General features: G+C 39.9%; 1 protein-coding gene across 1 annotated transcript in view; it reads left to right on the forward strand.

Annotated features, from left to right (window-relative positions):
* Positions 1–1,495: 1,495 nt before the first annotated feature.
* The window catches only part of LOC124605357 (regulator of telomere elongation helicase 1 homolog), a 125,792-nt gene continuing 102,597 nt past the window's right edge, over positions 1,496–24,690 (forward strand). The window contains exons 1-7 of the mRNA XM_047136983.1: positions 1,496–1,965; positions 2,051–2,267; positions 4,255–4,421; positions 6,081–6,335; positions 13,146–13,259; positions 15,752–15,958; positions 16,080–16,271. Of these exons, the coding sequence (XP_046992939.1) occupies positions 1,864–1,965; positions 2,051–2,267; positions 4,255–4,421; positions 6,081–6,335; positions 13,146–13,259; positions 15,752–15,958; positions 16,080–16,271 (1,254 nt within the window). The 5' untranslated portion in view covers positions 1,496–1,863. The remainder of the gene's footprint in view (positions 1,966–2,050; positions 2,268–4,254; positions 4,422–6,080; positions 6,336–13,145; positions 13,260–15,751; positions 15,959–16,079; positions 16,272–24,690) is intronic.

Below are 24,690 nucleotides of genomic sequence, written 5' to 3' on the forward strand. Positions count from 1 at the left end.
TCTACCATGATAGTGCAATTTATGTGTATGGAACTTTTATTGTCGATCTCGTTTCTTTCCAGTGCATTCGAAAGACGGTCTATATAGTAACAAAGCGCTTTTGGGAATCTTCTCCAAAGTCAGTATTGCCAGAGATAGGGGCATCAATATTTCCCCATACCTAACTCGTGTTACGAGTTAGACATGGGAAACTATTGTTACATTATTAGTAAAAATATTGTTAGGAGTCTCGTAACAATATTTATGCTGAGACACTACTATGAATAACTATTATTCATACTTCACAATCAGCTGATCACTCTCTTGACTAATCTTGACACTTGCACTTCCTACAACTAGGACTTTTTACATATTCATTCTTCAGCCTTAATATTTCTGCTTCTGAATGTAAACTAGTTTCCTATTTGGTGAATAGTCCGTATTTATAACGCTATGTATTGAAGGTTCTTTGTACAAGGAAATAATAGAATATTCACTACTTTTCCCGAACAAATACCTGACAGAATAAGGTATCGAGATCACTAGAATGGCTGCGACTTTTCTCATAGGCATGTGTTAGCTATCTATGTGCCAGACAGAAACATATATAATACGACGGCGAGGACGCGCGTGCTACAAAGAAAAGTACAACTACTCGATAACTCGATTCAGTCGAGTCGACTGACGAAAGAAACGAACGAATATTGTGCGGGCTGAATGGCGGCACGGGCGCCAATGCGGGCGGCCCCACAAGGGGCCCAAATGTATCCGCCTCTGGTGGCAGATCATTTATAAGTATTAGAAAAAGAAGTGATCCCAATACTGAGCCTTGATATACCCAGCCTGAAGAATCCTGGCCACCATGCAGTCCTTACGTGACTACTTTCTACGACACAGATAGGATTCAAGCCATTTGCCTACTGTTCCACTCATACCTAGGGTGTTGGCTTTATTTAGGGGGATATGGTGACTTACACTGTCAAAAGCTTTTTCGAAACCCAAACTGGCTACTGCTGAGGGTGCTGTATTTACTAAGATGTTCAACCATTCGGCCGTGTATCAATTTCTCTAGTACCTTAGAAAGAAAGTGAGAGTAATGGGTCGATAATTTGTAGCATCAGTCTTTTCTCCCTTTTTATAAATGGGTCCTATAAGTCCATATTTTAGCCTGTCAGGGAATACTCCTCCCTCCAGTGACATATTACAAATATGGCTGAGGACTACTTATTTCTCTACAACAATATTTCCATAATTTACTGGAAATGTTATCAACTCCTGCAGAGCTTTTACTTTTTAAACACAGAATTACTTTCTCTGTTTCTTTCACTGCTGTTTTCCGCACAAGCATCTCATCTATTTTGTTAGTACCTACGTTCGTAAGACCACACAATACCAAACCATGTGAGATGAAATTAATGAAATACCAACAATGATCAAATATGTCACTTTGTCGCAGAGAGTACCCTTTGGCTAAGCTCCAAGTTTCATATTTATTTGATCTTTGCAAAACGATTCGCGCGGGTGACAGTTGTGTTTTCATTGGTAGCGAGCTTTGTTTGAAAGATGCGTTAAAGTTGTCAGTCGTATGTTATTGTTCATATATTGTGTATTTACCCCTATTCGATGTAGTTACTACGAATACCTTGACAGAAATTCTGTGCTAGCGTAAGATAACATACCGGCACGGACTTTCCGAGTAATGATAGTCTTGCCCTCGTTGGTTTCAAGTCGTTTAGATTATGCGCTGTTAGTGGGACTGTATTGACAGTGAGAAATGATCACGTGAAATATTAATGTTTTGTAAAAGCATGTGCTACACGCTGTCGTTTTCCCTTGTGGGCTTGTTGTAAGTCTAATTTTACCACCCTGACTAAAGCGATCACAATGCCGGAATATAATATAAGAGACGTTTCGGTGAACTTTCCATTTGAACCATATGCTGTGCAGAGGATTTACATGGAAAAAGTTATAGAATGCCTCCAGCACGTAAGTCTTATCGATATTGTTTGCTGCTTAAAGATGTTTTGCCGTATGTTGCATAGAAAACAATCGTTTTGCCTTCGTCTTCCAGAAGAAGAATGGTGTTCTGGAGTCTCCTACTGGAACTGGAAAAACTCTGAGCTTGCTGTGTGCTTCACTAGCATGGCTAACAGTAAAGAAAGCTCAGCTTCAAATGAAGGCGCAAGGTGGACTGTTTGAGCTACCTGGTGGGGACTTTGTGACTGGCCTTGCAGACAGTCTGAACACTGCAGTTGGTGGATCTACAAAAGGACAACAATCTGTGTGGGGTAAATAACAACAGTATTATAGCTGCAAGTACATCAGCAGATGTTGTTCCAAGCATTACACACGTCTCTGTTGTCTCATACTAGTTTGGATTTTATTATTCTTACAGCATCAACTTTTGCAGTTGACAAAGCAAATGTAATGGAATGATTGTGTTCTCATTTAACTGATATTGACGCCGATAACCACATTTGAAACTGATATGAAACAATTCAGTGGAAAAAAGCAGTAATACTAATACACTTTGTAAATTATTAAATTGCTTTGTATATAGCCTCAGTATAATATTTCAGATTTTTGAAAACAGAAGTTGTAGTAGCAAGTTGATGTTCTTTAATGTAAACTAAACTTCAAATTCAGAATGAATCCTTCAGTCTGCCATGGAACTGTTATATTAAAACAGTGTGCTATACCTTTCTCCTACCTTCAAAATCTCATAAACATTCTCCTCTATAAACCAGGCTGTGAAAGTAGATCATGAGTCACGCCAGGATATCTCACTTGGTAAGAGCATTACTTGCAAAAGGCAAGATTCTGGGTTCAAGTCCTGGATCAGCACACAGTTTTGTTCTGTCAGAAAGTTTCAATAGTTCAAATGGCTTTCTTTGCCATATAACAGTTGAAATAGCATCTCCAAGGTAGTATCTGAATGGTTTTATTTGTTATATTATAGCAAGAAAAATATGCTGATAATACTGGAAAAAATAATAAATAGTTCGTCAGTTATATAGACCAGTTTATTGAATAGAAAATCTGTGAAATTAGTTAGCTTCATACAAATAGAGTTATCACTTCCTATTCCCTATAACTAAACACGTGAAAAGGTAAATGTCTCTCCAAGCTTTTTAACATTAATTTAGTAGATAACCTGTTACTTCGATTTGGTGATTTCAGTCTTCTTGGCACGACATAGTGAGTCTGTAGCTCACATACAAACCTATGATATTTTCTTCCTCCTTCGGTATTTTCACCTAAAATAGACTTTTGATGTTATTTTGGAGAATATTGTTTTGTTGACTTTTCAGTTAAAGATACTTGTAGAATTTTACACCAAACCACATTACAGTATGAAAGCATCAGTTTTCTTCCTCCTCCTTGCTCACATGCATAGTTTTTGGAAGCTCTAAGCATTTATCAGTTTCATGATAGTTTGTTATGATGCTTCATTTAATAACTAGTTTAAATTAAGCAGCTTTTCCCAGATGATGCCTTCTTCTTAGTATTTATTACTTACATTGGGGGGGGGGGGGATTTGTTTTTGGTAGTTCTAATTTTCCTGTAGAAAATTATGGTGATGATGTTCATATGTTATGGAAAGTTCTGTGATCACCACTGCCACAGCAGTCAGTGAAATATAAATAAATAAATAGAGAGTATTCCCCCTTGTGGTAAAGAAAATCAATAACTTTGTTTTTACAGTGTGTTAAAATTAGCTCCTGAAACTCAAATACAAGCAGATTTCATTCCATTGTGAAGACCAGAAAATAACCTAATTAGTTGGATGAATTTTGTGATTGGTAGATCACAAAAGCAATCACCTGTTTCATATCTGCAGTGTAGAGGACATACAGTACGTATTTTAGATATGCAATATACTGAGCGATGTGGTGGAGCGGTTAGCACACTGGACACGCATTCAGGAGGATGATAGTTGAAACCCGCGTCCGACCATCCTGGTGTAGGTTTTCTGTGATTTCCCTAAATCAGTTCAGGCAAATGCCAGGATGCTTCCTTTGGAAGGATGTGTCCGACTTTCTTCTCATACTTCCCTAATCCGATTGGACCGATGACCTCGCTGTTTGGTCCCCTCCCCCAAATTGGGCAGACAGCTAGATTTGCAATAGAAGTTCAAACTTACATTCTGCTGTTGACATTGATGTTTTTGATAACATATCAAATAATACAAGGTATTATATTGCTCAACAAAAATATTAAAATTTTTGTATTGTTTTGGTTATTTTTGTGATTTATGGTTTACTTATTTACCAGGTGTTCCAAAAATTATTTATGCATCGAGAACACATTCACAGCTCTCACAAGCAATGCAGGAACTGAAACGTACTGCCTATAACCATGTTCGTGTAACAGTATTAGGGTCTCGTAACCAGCTGTGTATTCATCCTGAAGTATCCAAAGAACTTAACAGCAGTGCCAAGGTAGGATTGATGTTTTTCTTATATATTTGTTATAGTAGACCCTACTTCACTAGTTTTAATCATTTCAAAATTAGGAGCCACAGAACAGCTTCCAAATATGCAACACACTGTACTTCTATTATCTTTTGTGTTCAGAATGTCGTGCTTGCAGTGTCATTCAACCTTCTAGAAACATAATTTATGAGGGTCATCCCTTAAGTAAGTTTTCCTATTTTATTTCTCTGCAAAAATAAATGTGCCCATGACATATGAGGGCTGGTGAGTTTGACTGGTATGTGTTGACAGCACTTAAACTGGTGTATGCTGCATGCCACAGTATCTTGTTAGCACACTGCCAGTTAGCATGGAGTTGATATCCATCGTATGGGGATGCCTGTATGAGCATTCAAATGATTTGATGTTGGCATGTATAGTTTATGGAAGGGTGCAAAGATGTGCACGACGACAGCACACAGGGAGGCTTACTACAGTGATGTATGATGATGCCATTATTTCAATTTGTGTTATTGTGCAGGAAGATCATTGCATTACCATTCACAACATATTAATGTGGCTACATCTGGGGGCTACACTTGGAAGCTCATCCATCACAAAGATCCTGAAAGACACTCCTCGCTACCAAAATGTCTGTGCAAGATGGGCGCCATGTTTTCTGAATGATGTCTGCAAGCAGCAACAGATGGATTCAGCCAAAATGTTCTGGAAATGCATTGGAGAGAGAGGGAGAGGGAGATATCTGCTCTTCAAATGGCTTATTACTGGGTGAGACCTGAGACAGAATGTCAGGGCGTGGTGTGGAAGAAACCTAGCACAGTGCGTGAAAGAAATAAAGATCAAACATTCGGCAGAGAAAATTATGGCAACCATCTTTTGGGACTGTGAGGGTACTTCTACACAACCTGTCTTGCAACACCACAATGAATACTGAGATATACAAGTTGCCATCAAAAGGAAAGTCTTGGATTTTTGTCTTGCAGAGTTCTCTCCCTTCATGGCAGTGCTCATACAGCTTGGGTGACTCAGGTGGAGCTTGGAAGGTTCAATTGGGAAGTGTTCCTGCATCCTCCATATTCACCAGGTCTTGCCCCCAAGTGATTTTCACATGTTCTTGCAACTCGTGAAGTCACACCAACAGTGAACAGCTGGTTACGGGCACACGGCCAGCTCCAGTACGACACTAGTGTGGAAAAACGTATATCCTATTACCAAAAATGTTTGGAAAAACTGAACAGCTATGAGAAGACAGAAGCACTGTACAATGCCAATAAAATTATTTCAACATGATAAATTTTGTGTAAATTTTTTTTCTATAAAATAGGAAAACTTGCTTATTGGGTGCCCCTTGTGTATGTTTTTATTTCCATTTGTATTTTTCATTTTTAATTTATTAACTTTAACACATCCATTTATGACACTCTTATGTTTACTGATTACAGATTGCTAACAAATGTGATGCTAACTTTTATACACCAGTATTGTTTGTAATCAATATCAACAATTTCTTTTGTTTGATTATATATTGTTTGTACCATCATAAATCAGGTGATGGCTGGATTGTGACTGTTGTGTTGTTACAATAAATTGATCATTCGTAACTACGTTTGTGTTTGTGTGCTGCAAATTTTTAATACATGTTGTGAATTTACTGCATTTTCCCAGGTGCACATGTGCCGTGTTAGAGTCTCATCTCGCACATGCTATTTCTACAATAATGTGGAATCCAAGAAAGAAGATCCTGCCTTTAGGAATGAAGGTATTCTCGATATTGAGGACCTTGTTGTAGCAGGACGTAAGACCAAATGTTGCCCGTACTTTATGGCTCATGAACTCAAGCAGACAGCAGATGTAGTCTTCTTACCATACAACTACTTGCTTGATCCCAATACAAGGACAACATTTGGTGTGGAAATAAATGTACGTGTTATAGATGGTAGTAATAGTAGTACTGGGTATAACTGTGAATGAATTGTGTGGGAAACAGAAGTTTATTTGTAGAAATTCACTTATTTCTTGAATGAATTGTATTTGCATGTTCCTGAATTAAGTTATTATGTTTATTAACAGTTTTAGGCTTCAGATAATTCTGTGAGTATCAACACAGTATTACTTCCAGAAAGAAACAAAATGTTCGAATTATTTGCAGTACAACATAATTTACATTAGCTTGAAAATGGTTGTTACATTGTCTGTATTTAAGTCTGAATTGTTTTCTTTGTTTGTCTCTGCTAACTCAGGATAAAATTTTTTTTGTCTCATTATGTACAAATGTGTGTCTTTGATTTAATGTTCTCAAGACCTGTCAAGAATGAACAGCATACTGCAATGTGCACTAACAAATGAATAAAAGTTGTACATAAACATGCATAGCAGCATTGCCCCAGTCAATGTGTATATGTTTTTTTATTTTATTTTCTTTATTCATTGAAGGAACAACTCAAAACGTTACAGGATTTGTCAAGGTAATACAGTGCCAATTGGCAGGCCAAAATATGACACACAACATACATAACATGCTTTAAGAGGAGAGGACAGGTAGCCTGTGTTGGTAGGACAGGCGGTCGGCCATCACATTGATTAAAGAACCATCCCATCATTTGCCTTAGTGATCTAGAAAAACCCAAATCGGAATTGCCACACACAGCATCTCCATCCTTCTGACTATGAAGTCAGTGTCTTAACACATGCACTGCTTTATTCAGTAATTCTCTGTTGTATAGTGTCCCTTCATTTACACACAAATGGTTTCAGGTAAGTTGCAATGTAAAACATGGTTCCCTTCTTCACTGCCCACACACTGAGGGCACCCGCTGATGACTCCTGGATTGTTTCTAGCCACTTCAATGTAAAACATAGTTCGACTCTTCACTGCCATTCACACTAAGACACCAGTTGATGACTCCTGGACTGAGAAGATGCTTCTGTGCCCCTTGCCTCGATTTCGGCCTCCATATTCAACTATGTGCTACTGTCCACTTGAAAAACTATCAACTGACTTTACTGTTGTGCGTTATACATCGTGACACACCTTCCTTCTGAAATTAGTAAAGCATAATCGTGTATTGAAATGTTACAAGGTACTGTAGTTATCCCCTTTCTTTACTATCCACTACTGTGATTCCTGTAAGTCATATTTAATTGTTCAATATGCACTACTTGTGAAAAACATTTACCTGCCTTTTAAACAAATCTGTTTTAGTAATCTTTTTCAATTCTTTTGCAATTTATTGCACAATTTTGTCACCTGTTGTAAACTGCTATTCTGAGCTTTTTTCTGGGAAAACACAACTCCAAACTGACTCTTGTTCCACGATTATATGTAGAACTATTAGTGAAGTATTCAGTAATATTTTCCCTGATATGCACCACGGATTGATGTATATTCTCACTTGATGTAGTAAGGATGTCCAGCTTTTTAAATAGCTCTTTTCAGTGAGCCTAATTACTACTTCTATTTGTTATTATTATGGCCCTTTCCTGTGGTTTAAAATCCATTTCCTTGTTGTGTGCCATCAGTCTCCAGAAAAGAATACCAAGCTAGGAATTGAATGTATGTAAGCATAGCATGTTACCATAAGACAATGTCTGTTCCAAACAGATGCTAACACCCTAAGATTGTAGCGTGCTGATGACATTCTTTTGTGCCAGTATCTGTGCATATTCACTCTGTTAGCTGACAGTCAATGTTCACCTTTAAAAACAATGTGTTTGCTACACAGTCCTATATACACGTAGTCGAGAAAAGTCATGGGATACCTCCTAATATCGTGTTGGACCTCCTTTTGCCCAGTGTAGTCCAGCAACTCGATATAGGACGGACTCAACTAGTTGTTGGAAGTCCCCTACAGAAATATTGAGCCGTGCTGCCTCTATAACCGTCCATAATTATGAAAGTGTTGCCAGTGCAGTATTTTGTGCATGAACTGGCCTTTTCATTACATCCCATCATCATGTTGATAGTGTGGATCTATGAATATTGAATTCCCTAACAACTTCCGAAATGGAACATCCCATGCATCTAGCTCCAACTACCATTCTGCGTTCAGTGTCTATTAATTCCTGTTGTGCAACCATAATGCCGTTGGAAATCTCTTCACATGAATCACCTGAGTACCAGTGACAGCTCTGCCAATGCCCTGCCCTTGTATACCTTGTGTACGTGATACTACAGCCATCTATATATGTACATAATGTTATCTCACAACTTTTGTCACCTCAGTGTACATGTGTTTTGTTTGCTCTAAGAAAGGACAGTATCTGGGAACTTAGCAACAGTTTCAATCTTGTTTATTAGCCTTTCACTCTCTCAAGACTTCAAATGTATGGCGAGTTGATTTATTTGGGGGAGGGGACCAAGCAGCGAGGTCATCGGTTGTATCTGATTAGGGAAGGAAGTTGGCCGTACCCTTTCAAAGGAACCAGCCCAGCTTTTGCCTGAAGCAATGCAGGGAAATCACAGGAAACCTAAATCAGGATGGCCAGATGCAGGTTTGAACTGTCATCCTCCGTAACGTGAGTCGAGTGTGCTAACCGCTACGCCATCTCGCTTGGTGTATGGTAAAAGACTACCTACAGTTGTTCCACCCAGGACTCTTTGGTTTGTTCCAGTGAATAATAGCATGTAAGGACAAGGTTAGCATAATTTTATTTTTATCATTACTAAAGGCATGCTGGATGTCTCTGTTGTAATAGCTTATATGCAGTGCTTTTTTTCTCAAAAAAGTTGCCAGTACTCATGATGTCGTGTTGTTCCAGCTGCTCTAAGTAAAAAACTGGTTTAATCGAAATGGATTAAGTACAACATGGTGATGGCACAAAGAACACAATTTATAAGTACACAATCAAAATCTGATTACTTTCAAATTATCAGTATAAACAAGAAGCATATTCTGTTTAATTCCGAGGGGGGGGGGGGGGGAGATACATTTAGAATATAATCTGTCAAGGCCTTCACATACTTGGGATCACAGGAGGGGGGGGGGGGGGGGGGAGATAAGGGTGTGTAGAATAACAGCATTGGAATTGCACCAACAATATTATTCTGAGTAACTGTTGTGAACATAAAAAAGGTAGGTTACCAGTTATTTTGAGTCTGTTGTAAGGTCTGGAACTATCTTCAGTTGAATTGAAGTAATGAAAATAAAATATTAACACTATGAAAGATGATTATTAAAAATATGTCCAATGCAAAGGCTAGTTGTTTGAGCAAGCCGCTTATTAGAGGCACAAATATGAGCATTTTAACTATTCCCTGTCGTCATATTTTTAAACTGTGTATCTCTATATTCAACAACTCAAAAGTGGAAAACAGTTGTCATCACATGTATAATACAAGAACTAAAGAGATTTTGCATTGCCCTCTTAAAGATTACAACTCTATCCCCAGTTTCTGTAGTGCACCTTTGGGAGCCGCCACTTTTTTCAGTTTTCTTTGAATGCAATATACAGATGGAAATGGTTGTAGAGTTATAAAACAACTGGCTCCTATTGTAGCAACAATTCTGTGAAAAATGGAGCATTTTGTTTTGTTGGAAAAAGAGACATATGTTTCCGTCTGTTATGGAAGCGCACAAGGCTAAGTCACAGACATGTGGTCTATAGTTTGGGGACATGAAAACAGGATTCTACCTATTCTGTCACTCTAAGTTACAGTATATGTAAGGTACAGTCATATGTCACTGTTGCCAATTTGTTATATGATTATCAAAACGAAATTCTGCAAGCTGCACAGCTAGCAAAACACGGATGCTAGACTCATGAATGATATCCAGAAGGCCATAAGTGGTAGAGTACAGGCTGATACAGGTTTTATTGACTTCCAGAAAGCCTTTGATACTATTCTGCACTTGTCTGAGATACCAGACTTTGTATGCAGTTGGACTGGTACTAGTGAACATCAAGGATAGATAATGTCACACCAACACCAAAAGGTCTTGATAACTTTTTTGTGATGTATGGGCTTACAGCTGTCAGATATCTGGGGATATCCAACCAGATCATTTTGAAATGTGTTGTGACAACCCCATAAATCTGCATGTGTGGTAGGCAGATGCCAGACTAAGATTCACTAGAAAATGTAATTCATCCTTGAAGGAACTCACCTAGTACTACAGTATGACTGGTTCTTGAGTGTTGCTCAGTAGCCTGGAACTCATATAAAATTTATTTGACAGGAAAGAATAGGAAAATTCCAAGAAAAGTTGTATGGTCTGTATAGTCAGTATGTGAGCAGACATTGTCACAAATATCCAAACATCTGTCATCTCACTCTAGTTGTATTTTGCATATTGACGGTGAGGGTATAATTACAGAATTTTGAGCCTATACATGGTAGCATAGAATCAGTTGTTCTTTCCACACAGCATTCGCAAATAAAATAGGAAGAGAGGAAAATGATATTGATGCACCATGTAGTTACTGTGTGACTGTTAAGAGTTCAGTTATAGGTGTAACTGTAGAAGATCTCCTGTCCAGCCATCCGGATTTAGGTTTCTCATGATTTCGCGCAATCGCTCCAGGCATATGCTGGGGTGGTTCTGTTGAAAAGAGCACAGCCAGTTTCCACCCCCAACCCCCCCACCCCCATCCTTTTGTAATCCAAGCTTGTGCTTCATCTCTTATGATGTCAGTGGCGTGTTAAACTCTATCTTCATTCTTTCTGTGGATGTTCCATGCAACGAATTTTAATTAAGAACATTTTAGATGTTTTCTGTCTCAACAGATTTTGTGGAATAACATCGATGATAGCGCTAAACTTGTACCTGCTCAAAGTGAAGTCAAACTATGCCGTAGAATGTATTTATTGTATGTTCATTGAGCGTGTAGCAATAATTGTTGAGAAGTGTGAACTGTATTTTGAATTTTGTGTATTTGTATGTTCAGATTGTTCCACATCAACATTTGTATGTTTTTTATAGAATGGGAACCATGACATCAAATTCTGCAAGGTGAGCTTGCTTTAGATTATTCTGTGCTTTCTGGGAAGATCAGTGGCCGTCATAAATACATGGCCTTATGGCGACTACATTTGTAATGTTTTCTTGTCAGGTTTGTATAGAATTAGTTGGGCAATTCAGTTGTGGAATTTACACTGTGTGATCAGAAGCACCCGGACACCTATTGTGGACGTTAATATGGGATGTCGCCATCCTACACCTTATTAACAGCTTGAACTGTGCAGGGGACACTTTAATGAGTTGTCTATGCCAATATCTATGCAGTAAAGGCAGCCCATTCTTACTCGAGCTGAAACCATAGAAGGTAGTGATGTTAAACGAAATGGTTTGGAGCGAAGTCAAAGTCCTAAACTGTCACAGAGATGTTCCACTGGGTTCAGATTGGGACTCTGGGCAGCACAGTCCATTTGAGGACTGTTATTGTCCACAAAGCACTGTCTCACACATTGTGCCTTATGAATGTGTGCATTATCTTGCTGTTAACAGTCATTGTCTCTGAATTTTTCCTCTACTGTTTGCAATACAAAATTCTGTAAAACGTGATCATATACTTCCGCATTTAGCATTTCCTTTAGCACAGTAAGAGAAACGCACCGTAACCATGAAAAACACCCCCAAGCCGTAAAATCACCTCCTCCATACCTCACTGTTGGTACTACGCACAATGACAGGTAAAGTTTTCCAAGCATTTACCAAACCAAAAGCCTTTCAGCTGATTGCTGCAGGGTATACTGTGGTCATTACTCCAAAACACTCATTTCAAGTCATCCACTGTCACCCCAATATTTGACGGTCTCTGTCCATCAGCACATGAGCACTGCCTGGTCTTTGTTTGGCTGAGGTTGTTCCTTCTTCACGTTTCCACTTCACAATCGCATCACGAGCAGTTGACTTGGGCAGCTGTAGAAGGGTTGTAATGCCCCTGATGTATTTGTTACCTGGGTGACGCTCAATCACTAGTCCACTTATGAAGTCACAAGACTGATCTGTCCCACTGTTACTGCTTCTATACTGACAACACAATACTCCCTGCCTCATTTCTGCAGTGGCAGGTCCATCTCTCATGACATGGTGTGGTTAGTTCTGTATTACATAGGGGTAGCCAGATATTTTTGATCAGATGGTATATATGTTAAAAGTAAAGTAAGGGCACTTGGGAGTAATACAACTTTGTCTATGTTACAGAGAGAGAAAGGAAACGGAAGGGACTATTGTTGTCATCTGCATCAGGACTTTATGCAGAATCAGCGGTGATGAGTGAAAATATTTGCTGGAACAGAATTTGAACCCTGAATCTCCTGCTTACTAGGCAGTTGCGTTAACTACAGTGATACGTAGTCACAGTGTTTATTGCAGATGTGTGGACTATCTTGGCATGCTTCTCACCTGACCCACATTCTCACCTGTGCCGCTTATCTATAGTCCCTGTCCATGTCCTCCATCCTCACTACTTTCAGATTCCTGCAGGAGATCAGATGTAAATGTGCATCCGCACTGAAGATGGTAGATTTATTATCCATCGAGGCAAATCAGTTACATGGATGTGTGGTGTCTGTTCTTTTTGAACATGTCTGAAAGAATAGACACCGTGCATTCATATAGTTCTCTGTGTTACCGACTTGAAGTATGCATGCAAATTGCAGTGTCAGGGTTTTCTTTCCCAAGGTAGCTGTTGTTAATATGCACTGATGGTTTTATATACGAGATTGCTGTTGTTAAAGAATCATGTGTCTATCACAATACTGAACTAATAATCACATCTTCTTTTCAGAACAATGTTATAATTCTGGATGAGGCACATAATATTGAGAAAATGTGTGAAGAATCTGCCTCTTTCCAAATCTCAAGTTCTGATATTGCCCTGTGCATACAAGAGGTTACTCAGGTTAGTATCTGTGTGTTCTTTCCTTCAGTGATTAGCAGTATTTGCTTGGTAGGAATAAGAAAGGTAAGTGTGTCCATTTATTTTATCACCAGATCCTTACATGATTTGGGGGTTCTTTGCCTTCTGCTGTTGCAGGCTCTCTTGTATGTGACATGACTTATTTTATGACATTATTCATTTTATATAATAGTGTCTTCCTGCAATAGGCAACATTAATTTTATAAAATATATATGCACTCTCTCTAGCTACTACAGGGTGTATTCGACCCAGGACAAACAGGAGGTCCGGGAAAAACCCGGGAATTTTTTCATCCGGGAGAAAAGTGGGAATTTTTTTAGAATTCCAGGACTTTTTTTGTTTTAGTTTTCAGTTATGTTTATGTAATTTTGACTGGCAGAAATTATAATCTAACAAAGGATATTACTGCATCCTGCCACTGCAGAATGATACTGCAGCAATAAAACATGAACAAGAGGAAAAAACTAAAATAAAACTGAAGTTGCAAAGGAAATGTGCCATATACGCAGCAAAACACAGTGCTCCTTCCAGTAGCAAAATGTGTCAAAGTCATTAGGAGCTCTATGCTATGCTTCATAACAACAAATTGCCTCTGATGAGCATGACGTCATAACTGTTTACGTTAGATTCGTGTGAGGAGTTGCAAGCAAGCCCATGCGCATGCACAGTTGAGTCGTGCATGTACCTTCTCTCGCTTCTGGCTACAAATGTGTGGATGTTAGCTGTGCAAGATGCTACCCGGAAAAATTTTACTGGCGTGCGCAAGCTGCCATATTTATTGGCAGCAAACCGGGGCATCTGCCTCGGGCAGCATTTCCAGTTAAGCTTTAATCGCCTTGCAGAACAACGAAGTTATTTTTGTCGATTTGCTAAATAAATATGGCTTTATTAATCTTATCCACTGAGGCAGTCAATTTATTGAAACAAAGTGTTTAATTCCACACTATTGGCTAGTTTCAACTGTTCACTGCATTTCAAAAGAGCATGTTTCCATCTTCTAGCACATATGGCATTATGCTATAATAAAGAACCAAAAATGAGATATACACTGGTACTCCAAGAAAATTTACAACCGAATCTGAACATACGAATGTGCACTTTAAGCCGAATTATGCATTTTAGTTTGGTTCATGAAATTCCTCTGATGTCTTGTTTCTTTTATGTCATAACGTAAGATCTTCTAATATTTTACTTGTACGAACATACGGGCTTGCTGTGTCATCATAGCTGTGCAACTGTGGTGACGCCTGTTATCTGGAGCCCTCTGGCAACTGCTGAAACGAACCTCTTCCTGACAGGTTGCGGGAAAACATTGTGAATGATTGATTGAAAAATGTTGCTTTCAAAGTAAATTTCTTTTTACGCAAGATGAACTAAGTATGAGAATGTGTGATGAATTTGTTAAATAACAGAGAGTTTGACTCTCTTTTAATAATCACTTATTTGAGGATGACCATTTGGAAAAAATTTCGAGCTCAGAAGATCAGACATTTATGTCGGTATTAAAAATTTTACTGGTACATTTGTGTGACGTATCTTAAAGTGTAACACACACAAAAAAGATCAACATTATGCATGAAAGCTTCACTTCTCTTGCAGCTTATTATTCGTCGAGACCAGTATTATATGTGAAAGCTCTGCTTTTCTTGTAGCAACACTATGTATATTAATTTACACCATAAACTTTTCCTATTTGTGTGTACATGCTACTTAACAGTGATAATGCTATTGGTTGACTACATCGTGTGTCCTAAGCTCTGAATATCCGCTGTATCAGCTGGCGAGATCACGTGGCGTAAGTTATGACTGGCTTACAAAAGTGCATCGCAATCTCATTTTCAATGCTTCGGAAAGTAACATGCAGTGTTTGGTGAAATTCGAATTTGTACTTTAGCAATACGAAAATGTGCAGCGGACATGGTCTTTTTTGTCTGAGTTCTGTTTTCTAAAGGGCTGAGAAATTCTATGCCGGTGTATAAAACCATAACCATGACCATTCAAAGGACTGATAAGTTTTACAGTTATGAGGAAAAGTATAATGTCACTTAAAACGGAAGAAGTGTATTTTCACCTGGGAGATAGTGTGTTTTTAACCAGGAAATCCGGGAATATTTTTTTCCTTGTCCGCGTATACACCCTGTACTATGTCGCCACACCAAATGACTGTTCTCTATTATGTCTGTTTGTTTTCCACCACAGCATCATACCCACTCATCCCTACCCCCCCCCCCCCCCCATTTTCTCTCTCTCTCTCTCTCTCTCTCTCTCTCTCTCTCTCTCTCTCTCTCAATCCCAACCCCCTCCCTCCCGCTTTTCTCTCTCTCAGACTGAGTATGCTGAAGTGTTGTACAGAGTGTTACAATAATGGATATTATCAAACTTTTTTAACAGCAGATGTCTGTCTTACAATGTAACACATTCGAAAGTATTGTTATTTTGGTATGTAACAGACAGTACCTTTAATTTTTCCCAGGTAATGGAAGACATGTATGCTGAAACGCAGACTGGATTTACTCAGTCCGATGGTGATTCAACACCGAAGGACTTCACAGCAGATGATTTGTGTGTCCTTAAGACAATGTTCCTGGAACTGGAAAAGGCAGTTGATGCAGTTGAGGTTACTCCAGAGGGTAGCACATATCCTGGAAGCTTTCTTTTTGAGCTTATGTCTAAAGCTGAGGTGAATTGTTGAGAGCTTGTACTTTTCGGATGTATTTTGATATTTAGTTCTCCCAAGAAACAAATTTTATTTTATTTTGTCACTGTTTTTCATGATTCTAAAGTAACTTTCTTTTTAACAGATTACACATGGCAGAAAAAATCTTGTTGTTGACTTACTTAGTAAAATTATCCAGTATTTGTCAACAACAAGTACATCACCATTCCAGAGGAAGGGTACAGGTCTACAGAAATTTGTAGAAGTGCTGAGGATAGCATTTAGTACAGATGTAAATTCATCCCGACACATTGATCATGTTAAACGCTGCTATAAGGTGAGTTTCACAATGTGATAATACTTCCATAGCAAGTTCTGCACTGTACTGATGTTACAGATACAGTCATACTGGTAGATAAATGTTTTAGCTCCCATTTTGGGTAGTATTTCATTGACTTTGTGATTTTGGAGCTAGGTTATTTCACTATCACAACTGGAATGCAATTTATGTTAAATATGTTTTCCTTTCATAAACCTGACACCTGTGATTTGGCACATATTTAAACTACTGGAGCCCGAAAGTTCAAATTTCCACCCATCCTTCCAGTTTTAGGTCTTCAGTGTTTTCCTAAACAACTTAAGTCAAATACTGGGATGGTTCCTTTGAAAAGAAATGCTGATTTTCTTCGTACCCTACCCCCATTTGAGCTTAGGCTTTATCTATAATGATCGATCCGTTATGGAATATTACACCCTAGTCTTCCTTCCTTTTAAAACCTATTAATTAACTGTAGAGTTACTTGTTTGTGTGTGTTTGTGACATATTAAACTTGAGGTTATTACATATATGTGTTTGAAGAACTTGATGTCACCACTAACTCCTCCTCCTCCTCCTCCTCCTCCTCCCACGACGACGACGACATCAACAACTCCTTTCCCCTCCCCCTACCTCTACCTCCTGCTGCAACTAAAAGATGACGACTACATGTCTTCTTTGTGGAATAAAGATTTTAACAAATTATTTAGCAATAAAGAGATGACTCATGGGAAAGCAGAAGTGCTGCACCATCAACAGATACACAAACAAATGGCACAGAGGTTTGCTTTTCTAGGTTTCAGAATGAAATTCCTTTCTCAAGATGTAGGAGACACACACACAAACACACACACACACACACACACACACACACACACTCCCACTCTCTCTCTCTCTCTCTCTCTCTCTCTCTCTCCCTCCCTCCTCCCTCCCCCTCCTCCCTCCCCCCCACCCCCCCTCTCTCCCCCTCCCCCCTCTCTCTCCCCCCTCTCTCCCCCTCCCCCTCTCTCTCCCCCCTCCCTCTCCCCCCTCCCTCTCCCCCTCCCTCCCCCCTCCCCCTCTCTCCCCCTCCCCCTCTCTCCCCCTCCCTCCCCCTCCCCCTCTCTCTCCCCCCTCCCCCCTCCCCCCCCCCTCTCTCTCTCTCTCTCTCTCTCTCTCTCTCTCTCTCTCTGCCCCCCTCCCTCTCTCTCTCTCTCTCTCTGCCCCCCTCCCTCTCCCTCTCCCTCCCCCTCTCCTCCCCCTATTCACTCACATGCACGCACCTGTCTCCGTACATTGCGGGTCATTCGCCAGCTGAATGAGCACAGTGTAAGGACACAGGCATATATGTATGTGTGTGTGTGTGTGTGTGTGTGTGTGTGTGTGTGTGTGTGTGTGTGTGTGCTAGTGCCTTTGTCCCGCATTTTGCACAGGGTCAGCATGGTTAAGGTCGGATTTAGCTTGGTTAATTTTTAAGGGGTGGCCGGATGCCCTTCCTGTTGCCACCCCATACAAATTAATATGTACTTAAAGTGTTGGAGGGCCCTGAAGGGGCTCTTTATCCATCTAGAAGCTGCATGACACCACACTCTTGGTCTTTTGTACTATTTTGGGGCAGTTCAGCTGCAGTACCAATACAATACAATCGCGTAGGGTAAAATAGCTATGTAGGTATCTGTGTATTCTGTGCTAATTAGCTCCAAGGAAGTACATTGTCTGAAAGTTTAGCAGTGCTTTCAGTCTTATTTTTATGCCTACTGACCACTCAAGGACTCAGCAGTAAAGAGAGTTCTTACCTTTTGCTCCTTCAGTTATTTATATTCCACCAAGGATTTTCCGTTACCGTATTTGCTGACATGAAATTTAGAGTAGTTTTTAGTCATCTCATCCACGTCTTGTCATTTGTTTACATGTGTGTGTAATACTTTGCTAAGTATAGTGCAGACATACTGTACTTGCTTCCATGGTATTTCATTGGATGGGAATTACTAGTTTTGCCATCTTCCAAAGGTGCAATGTACAATAACACAGATATTCCAATGATATTAATGACTGTCTGTGTGTCGTGTTTCTGGTGACTAATCCACGTGGCACCAACATCTAGTGAATTGTGTTAGGTTCACCTTGACAGTTTGGATTCTGCTTAACATGACAAATTAATAATGATAACATCCAATTGTTAGTATGTAGAACAAACCACCCACACAGTTGGTGTGCACTGTGCTGAACAGAAGCACCATATAAAACAAAGAGAACTATACAATTCAGCCATGACAGAACAGTGCCTAGATATTGGTCACAGAATACTGTTTGAGAACACGATAATCTTGGCTCAGATGACTGTTTCGAGGTTTTACCATAAAAGTGGTAGTCAGTATTTGAATTTGGTGCAAAAACTTCTACAGAGAACATGGCTATGCACTTAGTAGGTCAAGGAGCAAACCTTGGGCACCAAACAGAAACAGAGGGAAATTCTTGTCACTTACATTTCTGCGGGATGAGCAGTTTCGAATGTGGGGCTGATTCCGTATGCTTGCTGATGTCAGTGCACCCATGGTGGGTCAGTGCTGTGATGGGCTCCTTGGCTCACCTTGTGAATATGCATTAATTCAGCCTATTTCCAGAATGTTGTTGATGCTGCTGCCTTGTGTGTATACAGTGGACATCTTACATACCCTGACAGTCAGAAATTTTAGCTCATGGGGATGGTTGTGGGGGCAAATGACAAAAGCTTGAAAATTTTATCATATTGACATGGCTTGAGTACCCAAGAACATTTTGTCCATTCTCCAACAGTATCAGATGCTATATACAGTAATAATAATAATAATAATAATGATAATAATAGAAACAGTAAGCAATAAAATTGATGATAAGTTAAAAATAATGGGTGAGATTTGCTGAAAGCGTTTAAACTGTAGCAGGAAAGCAAATCACAGCAATTGCATGATCCTGTTTAAATGTATGTAATTACCTGGCCCTATAAGGGTCCCTTTAACACTTTGAACCCAACATTGATGTTGAATGCATGGAAGATCAGAAGGTTTCGTGAAGACCGTGACCTGCATTTGTGCAGAGTTGGGTTGCAGCGAGTGTGCAGACCATTGGTAACTCAGGAAGACTACACGAGAGAGTTAAACATTTTATTGAGATTTGTGGTGCTACACTTGTAGCATGGTGACCCCCCTTTCCTCCCCTTTGTCATGTGGCATGGATGACACATGGTGCCCTGCGGTGGCCAGCTGTCAGACAAGAAGCTGGCCGTGACATAGGCATCCATGAAAGCTGTCACCCAGAAGCCCATTCAGCAGCACATGCCCCAGTCACCTATGGCATGGGCGTTTATGGAAGGTCACAGTGGTGCAGAAGTGTGCTAGAACTGTTGTAGGGGTGACAGCTTCCAGGAGAATTTGACCTTCTGAGCAAAGGCACATGGTGCCAGGACACCAATACCATTGTAGGAGGGCAGCAGCCGTATTGCCAGGGAAGGAGTATGGCTTCGGCTGAAGTGAGCCTGGAGGCGGCCCACCAATAGAAAGGTGCAAAGTCTAGTTAGAAAGACTTGGTGCTAGAAAATGGTCCAGCAGTGGCAAAGGTCCAAAGTTGTAGTGGCTGCTTGCTGACCTGTGGCTCCCTCCATAGCCCTCTTGTTGTAATAAGTGCTGCTTTTTTGTAAATGCCTCTGCTAGAATTGACTGTTGTTTATAATGGTTAAAAACTCATTTGTTGTGCTGATGTACTGCTTACAGCTATGTACGGAATAACTGATCTGTGGATCAGTGGTGTAGGAACTGCTTGGTGTGACCTGCAAGAGCCCCATATTTCTGCTGTTCCAACAGGATTTTGGTCCCCAGCTTGATTGGCCCTACAGTGCATAAACAGCCCTGTTCCTGTGACTGTGATGCCAGTGCCTTGCCCGCCACTTTCTGTTTATGGCTTCTTCATCTGCTGTGGCTGAGCTGCTATTTTCCACAGTATTGGCCAAAAAATAGTGACGGCACTACAGCAAAGTAGGAAATGGCTGTATGGTCCACCTGTAGGAAACGGCGGTATGGACCACCAGTAGGAAACGGCTACTTCCATTGAATTTCTACCGGTCTCTGGTGGCTCCACCGGAGACCAGTAGGAAGTCAATGGAACAAGAACTGAACTATATATGAAAGTAAAATGTTGAGTATGTATGAAAGTGAAATGTTGAGTAAATGACACACTAGACATGATCACCTCAGCTGTGGCATTAACCACAAGTCTGAGGAGGACAGGTCAGGACAGGACAGGAGGGGACAGGACAGGACAGGAGAAATCCAAACATGGAGAACTGATAGAACTCTAAAAAGTAAAGTTGTCATTAAGTGTTACCTTGCACCAATACAAATGGATTAAAAGCTGCAGGAAGACCTTTCTCTGTTGATCCTAACTCAATATGTTGTTGATGGAGGCAAGAAGATAAACACATGGCTGCAAAGGTAAGCTTCGAATCTTTCCATGGGCTTCAAACAGGGAAATATGCTGAAATTTATAGTGATGTAATTGGTTATGTCAATGAACTTCAGAATGATGTTTGTGCTACCTCTTACAAAATGATTCAGAACAAAGCTTGTGAGATAGCTGTCATGCTCAGCATTGACAGAAAAGATTTTAAAGCAAGCGTTGGTTGGGTGATTTGTTTTATGAGATGACAAATTCTCGGTCTACGAAGGAGAACGTCTTTGCGTCATTGTTTAGCTTGAGACTACACAGATAAAATAATCGAGTTCCACCGTTATGTAATACAAGTGCAACAGCAATATGACTGTTTCCTCACCCAGGTTGGTAACACAGACCAGATGCCATTGTTTTTTGATACACCTCATAACACCTCTGTTGCTCCAACTGGCTCAGAAAGTGTCCTTGTGAGGACAACTGGAATGGAGAAACTAAGATGAACGGAGAAACTAAGATGCACAGAGATGATGTGCATTACAGAAGATGGCAATAAACTTCCACCGTATCCCATCTTCAAAAGGAAGACATTACCAGAGGAGACCATCCCACATGGAATTCATTTATGAGATCAGGAAAAGAGCTGTATGATAGTAGATTTGATGGTGGATTCGTTGGAGAAAGTCTGGGGAAGACGACAGTTTCTGGGATCACCTTGTGGAAGCTGTAAAGGGGAAAATGAAATGGATGAAATCTCATTCTGTGTGAAACTTGAAAGACTAGCACTCATGGAAGAAAAGATTCTGGCAAGACATGGCTTAGCCACAGCCTGGGGAATGGTTCCAAAAGAAATCTTCACTCTGCAGTGGGGTTTGCACTGATATGAAATTTCCTCCAGATTAAAAACTATGATCCAGACTGAGACTCGAACTCGGGACCTTCGACTTTCACGGGCAAGTGCTTTATCAACTGAGCTACCCAAGCACGACTCACAATCCATCTTCACATCTTTATTTCCACCAGTACCATATGTCCAGGAGATAGGGTACTGACAGAAGTAAAGCTGTGAGGATGGTTTATGAGTCGTGCTTGGTTAGCTTAACCAGTAGAGCACTTGCCTATGAAAGGCAAAGTTCACAAGTTTGCCTCTTGATCCAGCATACAGTTTTAATCTCCCAGGAAGTTTCAAGCAAATGGATCTCTGCACACACGAAAAACAAATAGGCTCTGTATGTAATGGCTTTCTTGTTGATTTTCAAAATGATGAGACAGATGTGTGAGAAAAAAATATGAGCAACAATATTATGAGAAGGAAATTTGCTACTCACCATATAGTGGAGAGATGCTGAGTCAGAGATAGGCACAACAAAAAGACTTTCACAATTATAGCTTTTGGCAATTAAGGAGTTTGTCAACAATAGACACACATACGCAAACGCAACTCACACACACGACTGTAGTCTCAGGCAACTGAAAGCACACTGCGAGCACTGGTGCTGCTGCTCCTTTATTTATTTGGAGATAAGCACATTTTATCTTTATAGATGGAATGAGATATTGGGTTAGTGCACAAATTTGTAGCATTTTCCCATAAGTTTAATAAACACAACAGGTACATGTAAAAGAGACACAGCCACCAGTAGTATATTCTCCTTCACTGTTTACAATGGTCTGCTAATGCTGGGAAAGTTTTCAATTCTGGGACTATAGAATTCACATGGTTTTGAGGTGGAGCGTGTTTTTATCTGGAAAATCAAGTTAATAAGATGTGTGCAGATGACTCCTGTGTAGTGTTTTTGGGTAGTCTAGCAGAATATGGGTGGTCGTTATCGTGGAGTAGCATCATTTTGTGCAGTCTTCCTTTTTCTTGTTCTTGGGTTTCATCTGCAAGACGTCAAGACTATAAATGTCAGCAGCAGTGGTTACACCTCAGGAAAGCAATTTATAGTACACTACACAGTCATCCTTTGGTGGATGTGCACTGGTCTTTGTATGGGGAGTTGCTGCTTTGTTTGGTCTGAACCATTCCTTTCTTTTCCTTACATTAGTATAAAGACACCATTTCTGGTCACCATTAACGATATAGGATAGGAATGGTTGGTGTTGTTCATGAACCAATTGATGATGAATAAGCAGAGATGCACTACGGCCACCCATTGATTTTTGTGATTTTAGCTTAAGCATGCAGTACCCATACACCCAATTTTTGAACCTTCCCCGTTGCATGTGAATGTTGCACGATGGTGGAATGATCACAGTTCAACACATTTGCCAGTTCTTGAGTGCACTGACATGGACTGTTGTGGATTAATGTGTTTAAATGGTCTTCATCAAACCCTGAAGGTCTTCCTGAATGTGGAGACTCACTAACATTGAAACAAACCTCTTTAAAATGAGAAAGCCATTTTCTTGCTGTGCTCTGTCTGATGACATTATCCCCATACACAACACATGTTTCTGGCTGCCTTTGCTGCTGTCACTCCTTTATTGAACTCAAACAGAAGAATAGGTCGGAAATGTTCCTATTTCTCCACTTGGCACTCCATTTTCTAGCATCCACAGCTCCACTCACTACCTCCAAATGACAAAACGACAATAGATGAATTCAAATAGCAACAGTGAACTATAAATAAAAAAATAACAATCAGTAAATAAAACCATGTTGTTGTTGTGGTCTTCAGTCCTGACTGGTTTGATGCAGCTCTCCATGCTACTCTATCCTGTGCAAGCTTCTTCATCTCCCAGTACTTACTGCAACCTACATCCTTCTGAATCTGCTTAGTGCATTCATCTCTTTGTCTCCCTCTATGGTTTTTACCCTCCATGCTGCCCTCCAACACTGAATTGGTGATCCCTTGATGCCTCAGAACATGTCCTACCAACCGATCCCTTCTTCTAGTCAAGTTGTGCCACAAATTTCTCTTCTCCCCAATTCTATTCATTACCTTTTCATTAGTTACGTAATCTACCCATCTAATCTTCAGCATTCTTCTGTAGCACCACATTTCGAAAGCTTCTATTCTCTTCTTGTTTAAACCATTTATTGGCCATCTTTTACTTCCATACAAGGCTACACTCCATATAAATATTTTGAGAAAATACTTCCTGACACTTAATTCTATACCCAGTGTTAACAAATTTCTTTTCTGCATAAACGATTCCCTAGCCATAGCCAGTCTATATTTTGTATCCTCTCTACTCTGACCATCATCGGTTACTTTGCTCCCCAAATAGCAAAACTCATCTACTATTTTAAGTGTCTCATTTCCTAATCTAATTCTCTCTGCATCACCTGATTTAATGCAACTACATTCCATTATCCTAGTTTTTGTTTATCTTCATCTTATATCGTCCTTTCAAGACACTGTCCATTCCGTTTAACTGTTCTTCCAGGTCCTTTGCTTTCTCTGACAGAATTACAATGTCACTGGCAAACCTCAAAGTTTCTATTTCTTGTACATGGCTTTTAATTCCTACTCTAAATTTTTCTTTTGTTTCCTTTACTGCATGCTCAATGTACAGATTGAATAACATTGGGGATAGGCTACAACCCTGCCTCACTCTCTTCTCAACCACAGCTTCCCTTTCATGCCCCTTGACTCTTATAACTGACATCTGGTTTCTGTACAAATTATAAACAGCCCTTCAGTCCCTATGTTTGATCCCTGCCACCTTCAGAATTTGAAAGAGAGTATTTCAGTCAACATTGTCAAACTTTCTCCAAGTTGGCAAATGGTAGAAACATAGATTTGCCTTTCCTTCTTCTAAGATAAGTTGTTGGGTCAGTATGGCCTCATGTGTTCCAACATTTGTACGGAATCCAAACCGATCTTCCCCGAGGTCAGCTTCTACCAGTTTTTTCATTCGTCTGTAAAGAATTCGTGTTAGTATTTTGCAACTGTGACTTATAAAATTGATAGTTCAGTAATTTTCACACGTGTCAACACCTGATTTCTTTGGGATTGGAATTACTATATTCTTCTTGAAGTCTAAGGTACTTCACGTGTCTGGTTCGTCTTGCTCACCGGATGGTAGAGTT

Source organism: Schistocerca americana, chromosome 3 (genome assembly GCF_021461395.2).
Source record: "Schistocerca americana isolate TAMUIC-IGC-003095 chromosome 3, iqSchAmer2.1, whole genome shotgun sequence".
Lineage (NCBI taxonomy): Eukaryota > Metazoa > Arthropoda > Insecta > Orthoptera > Acrididae > Schistocerca > Schistocerca americana.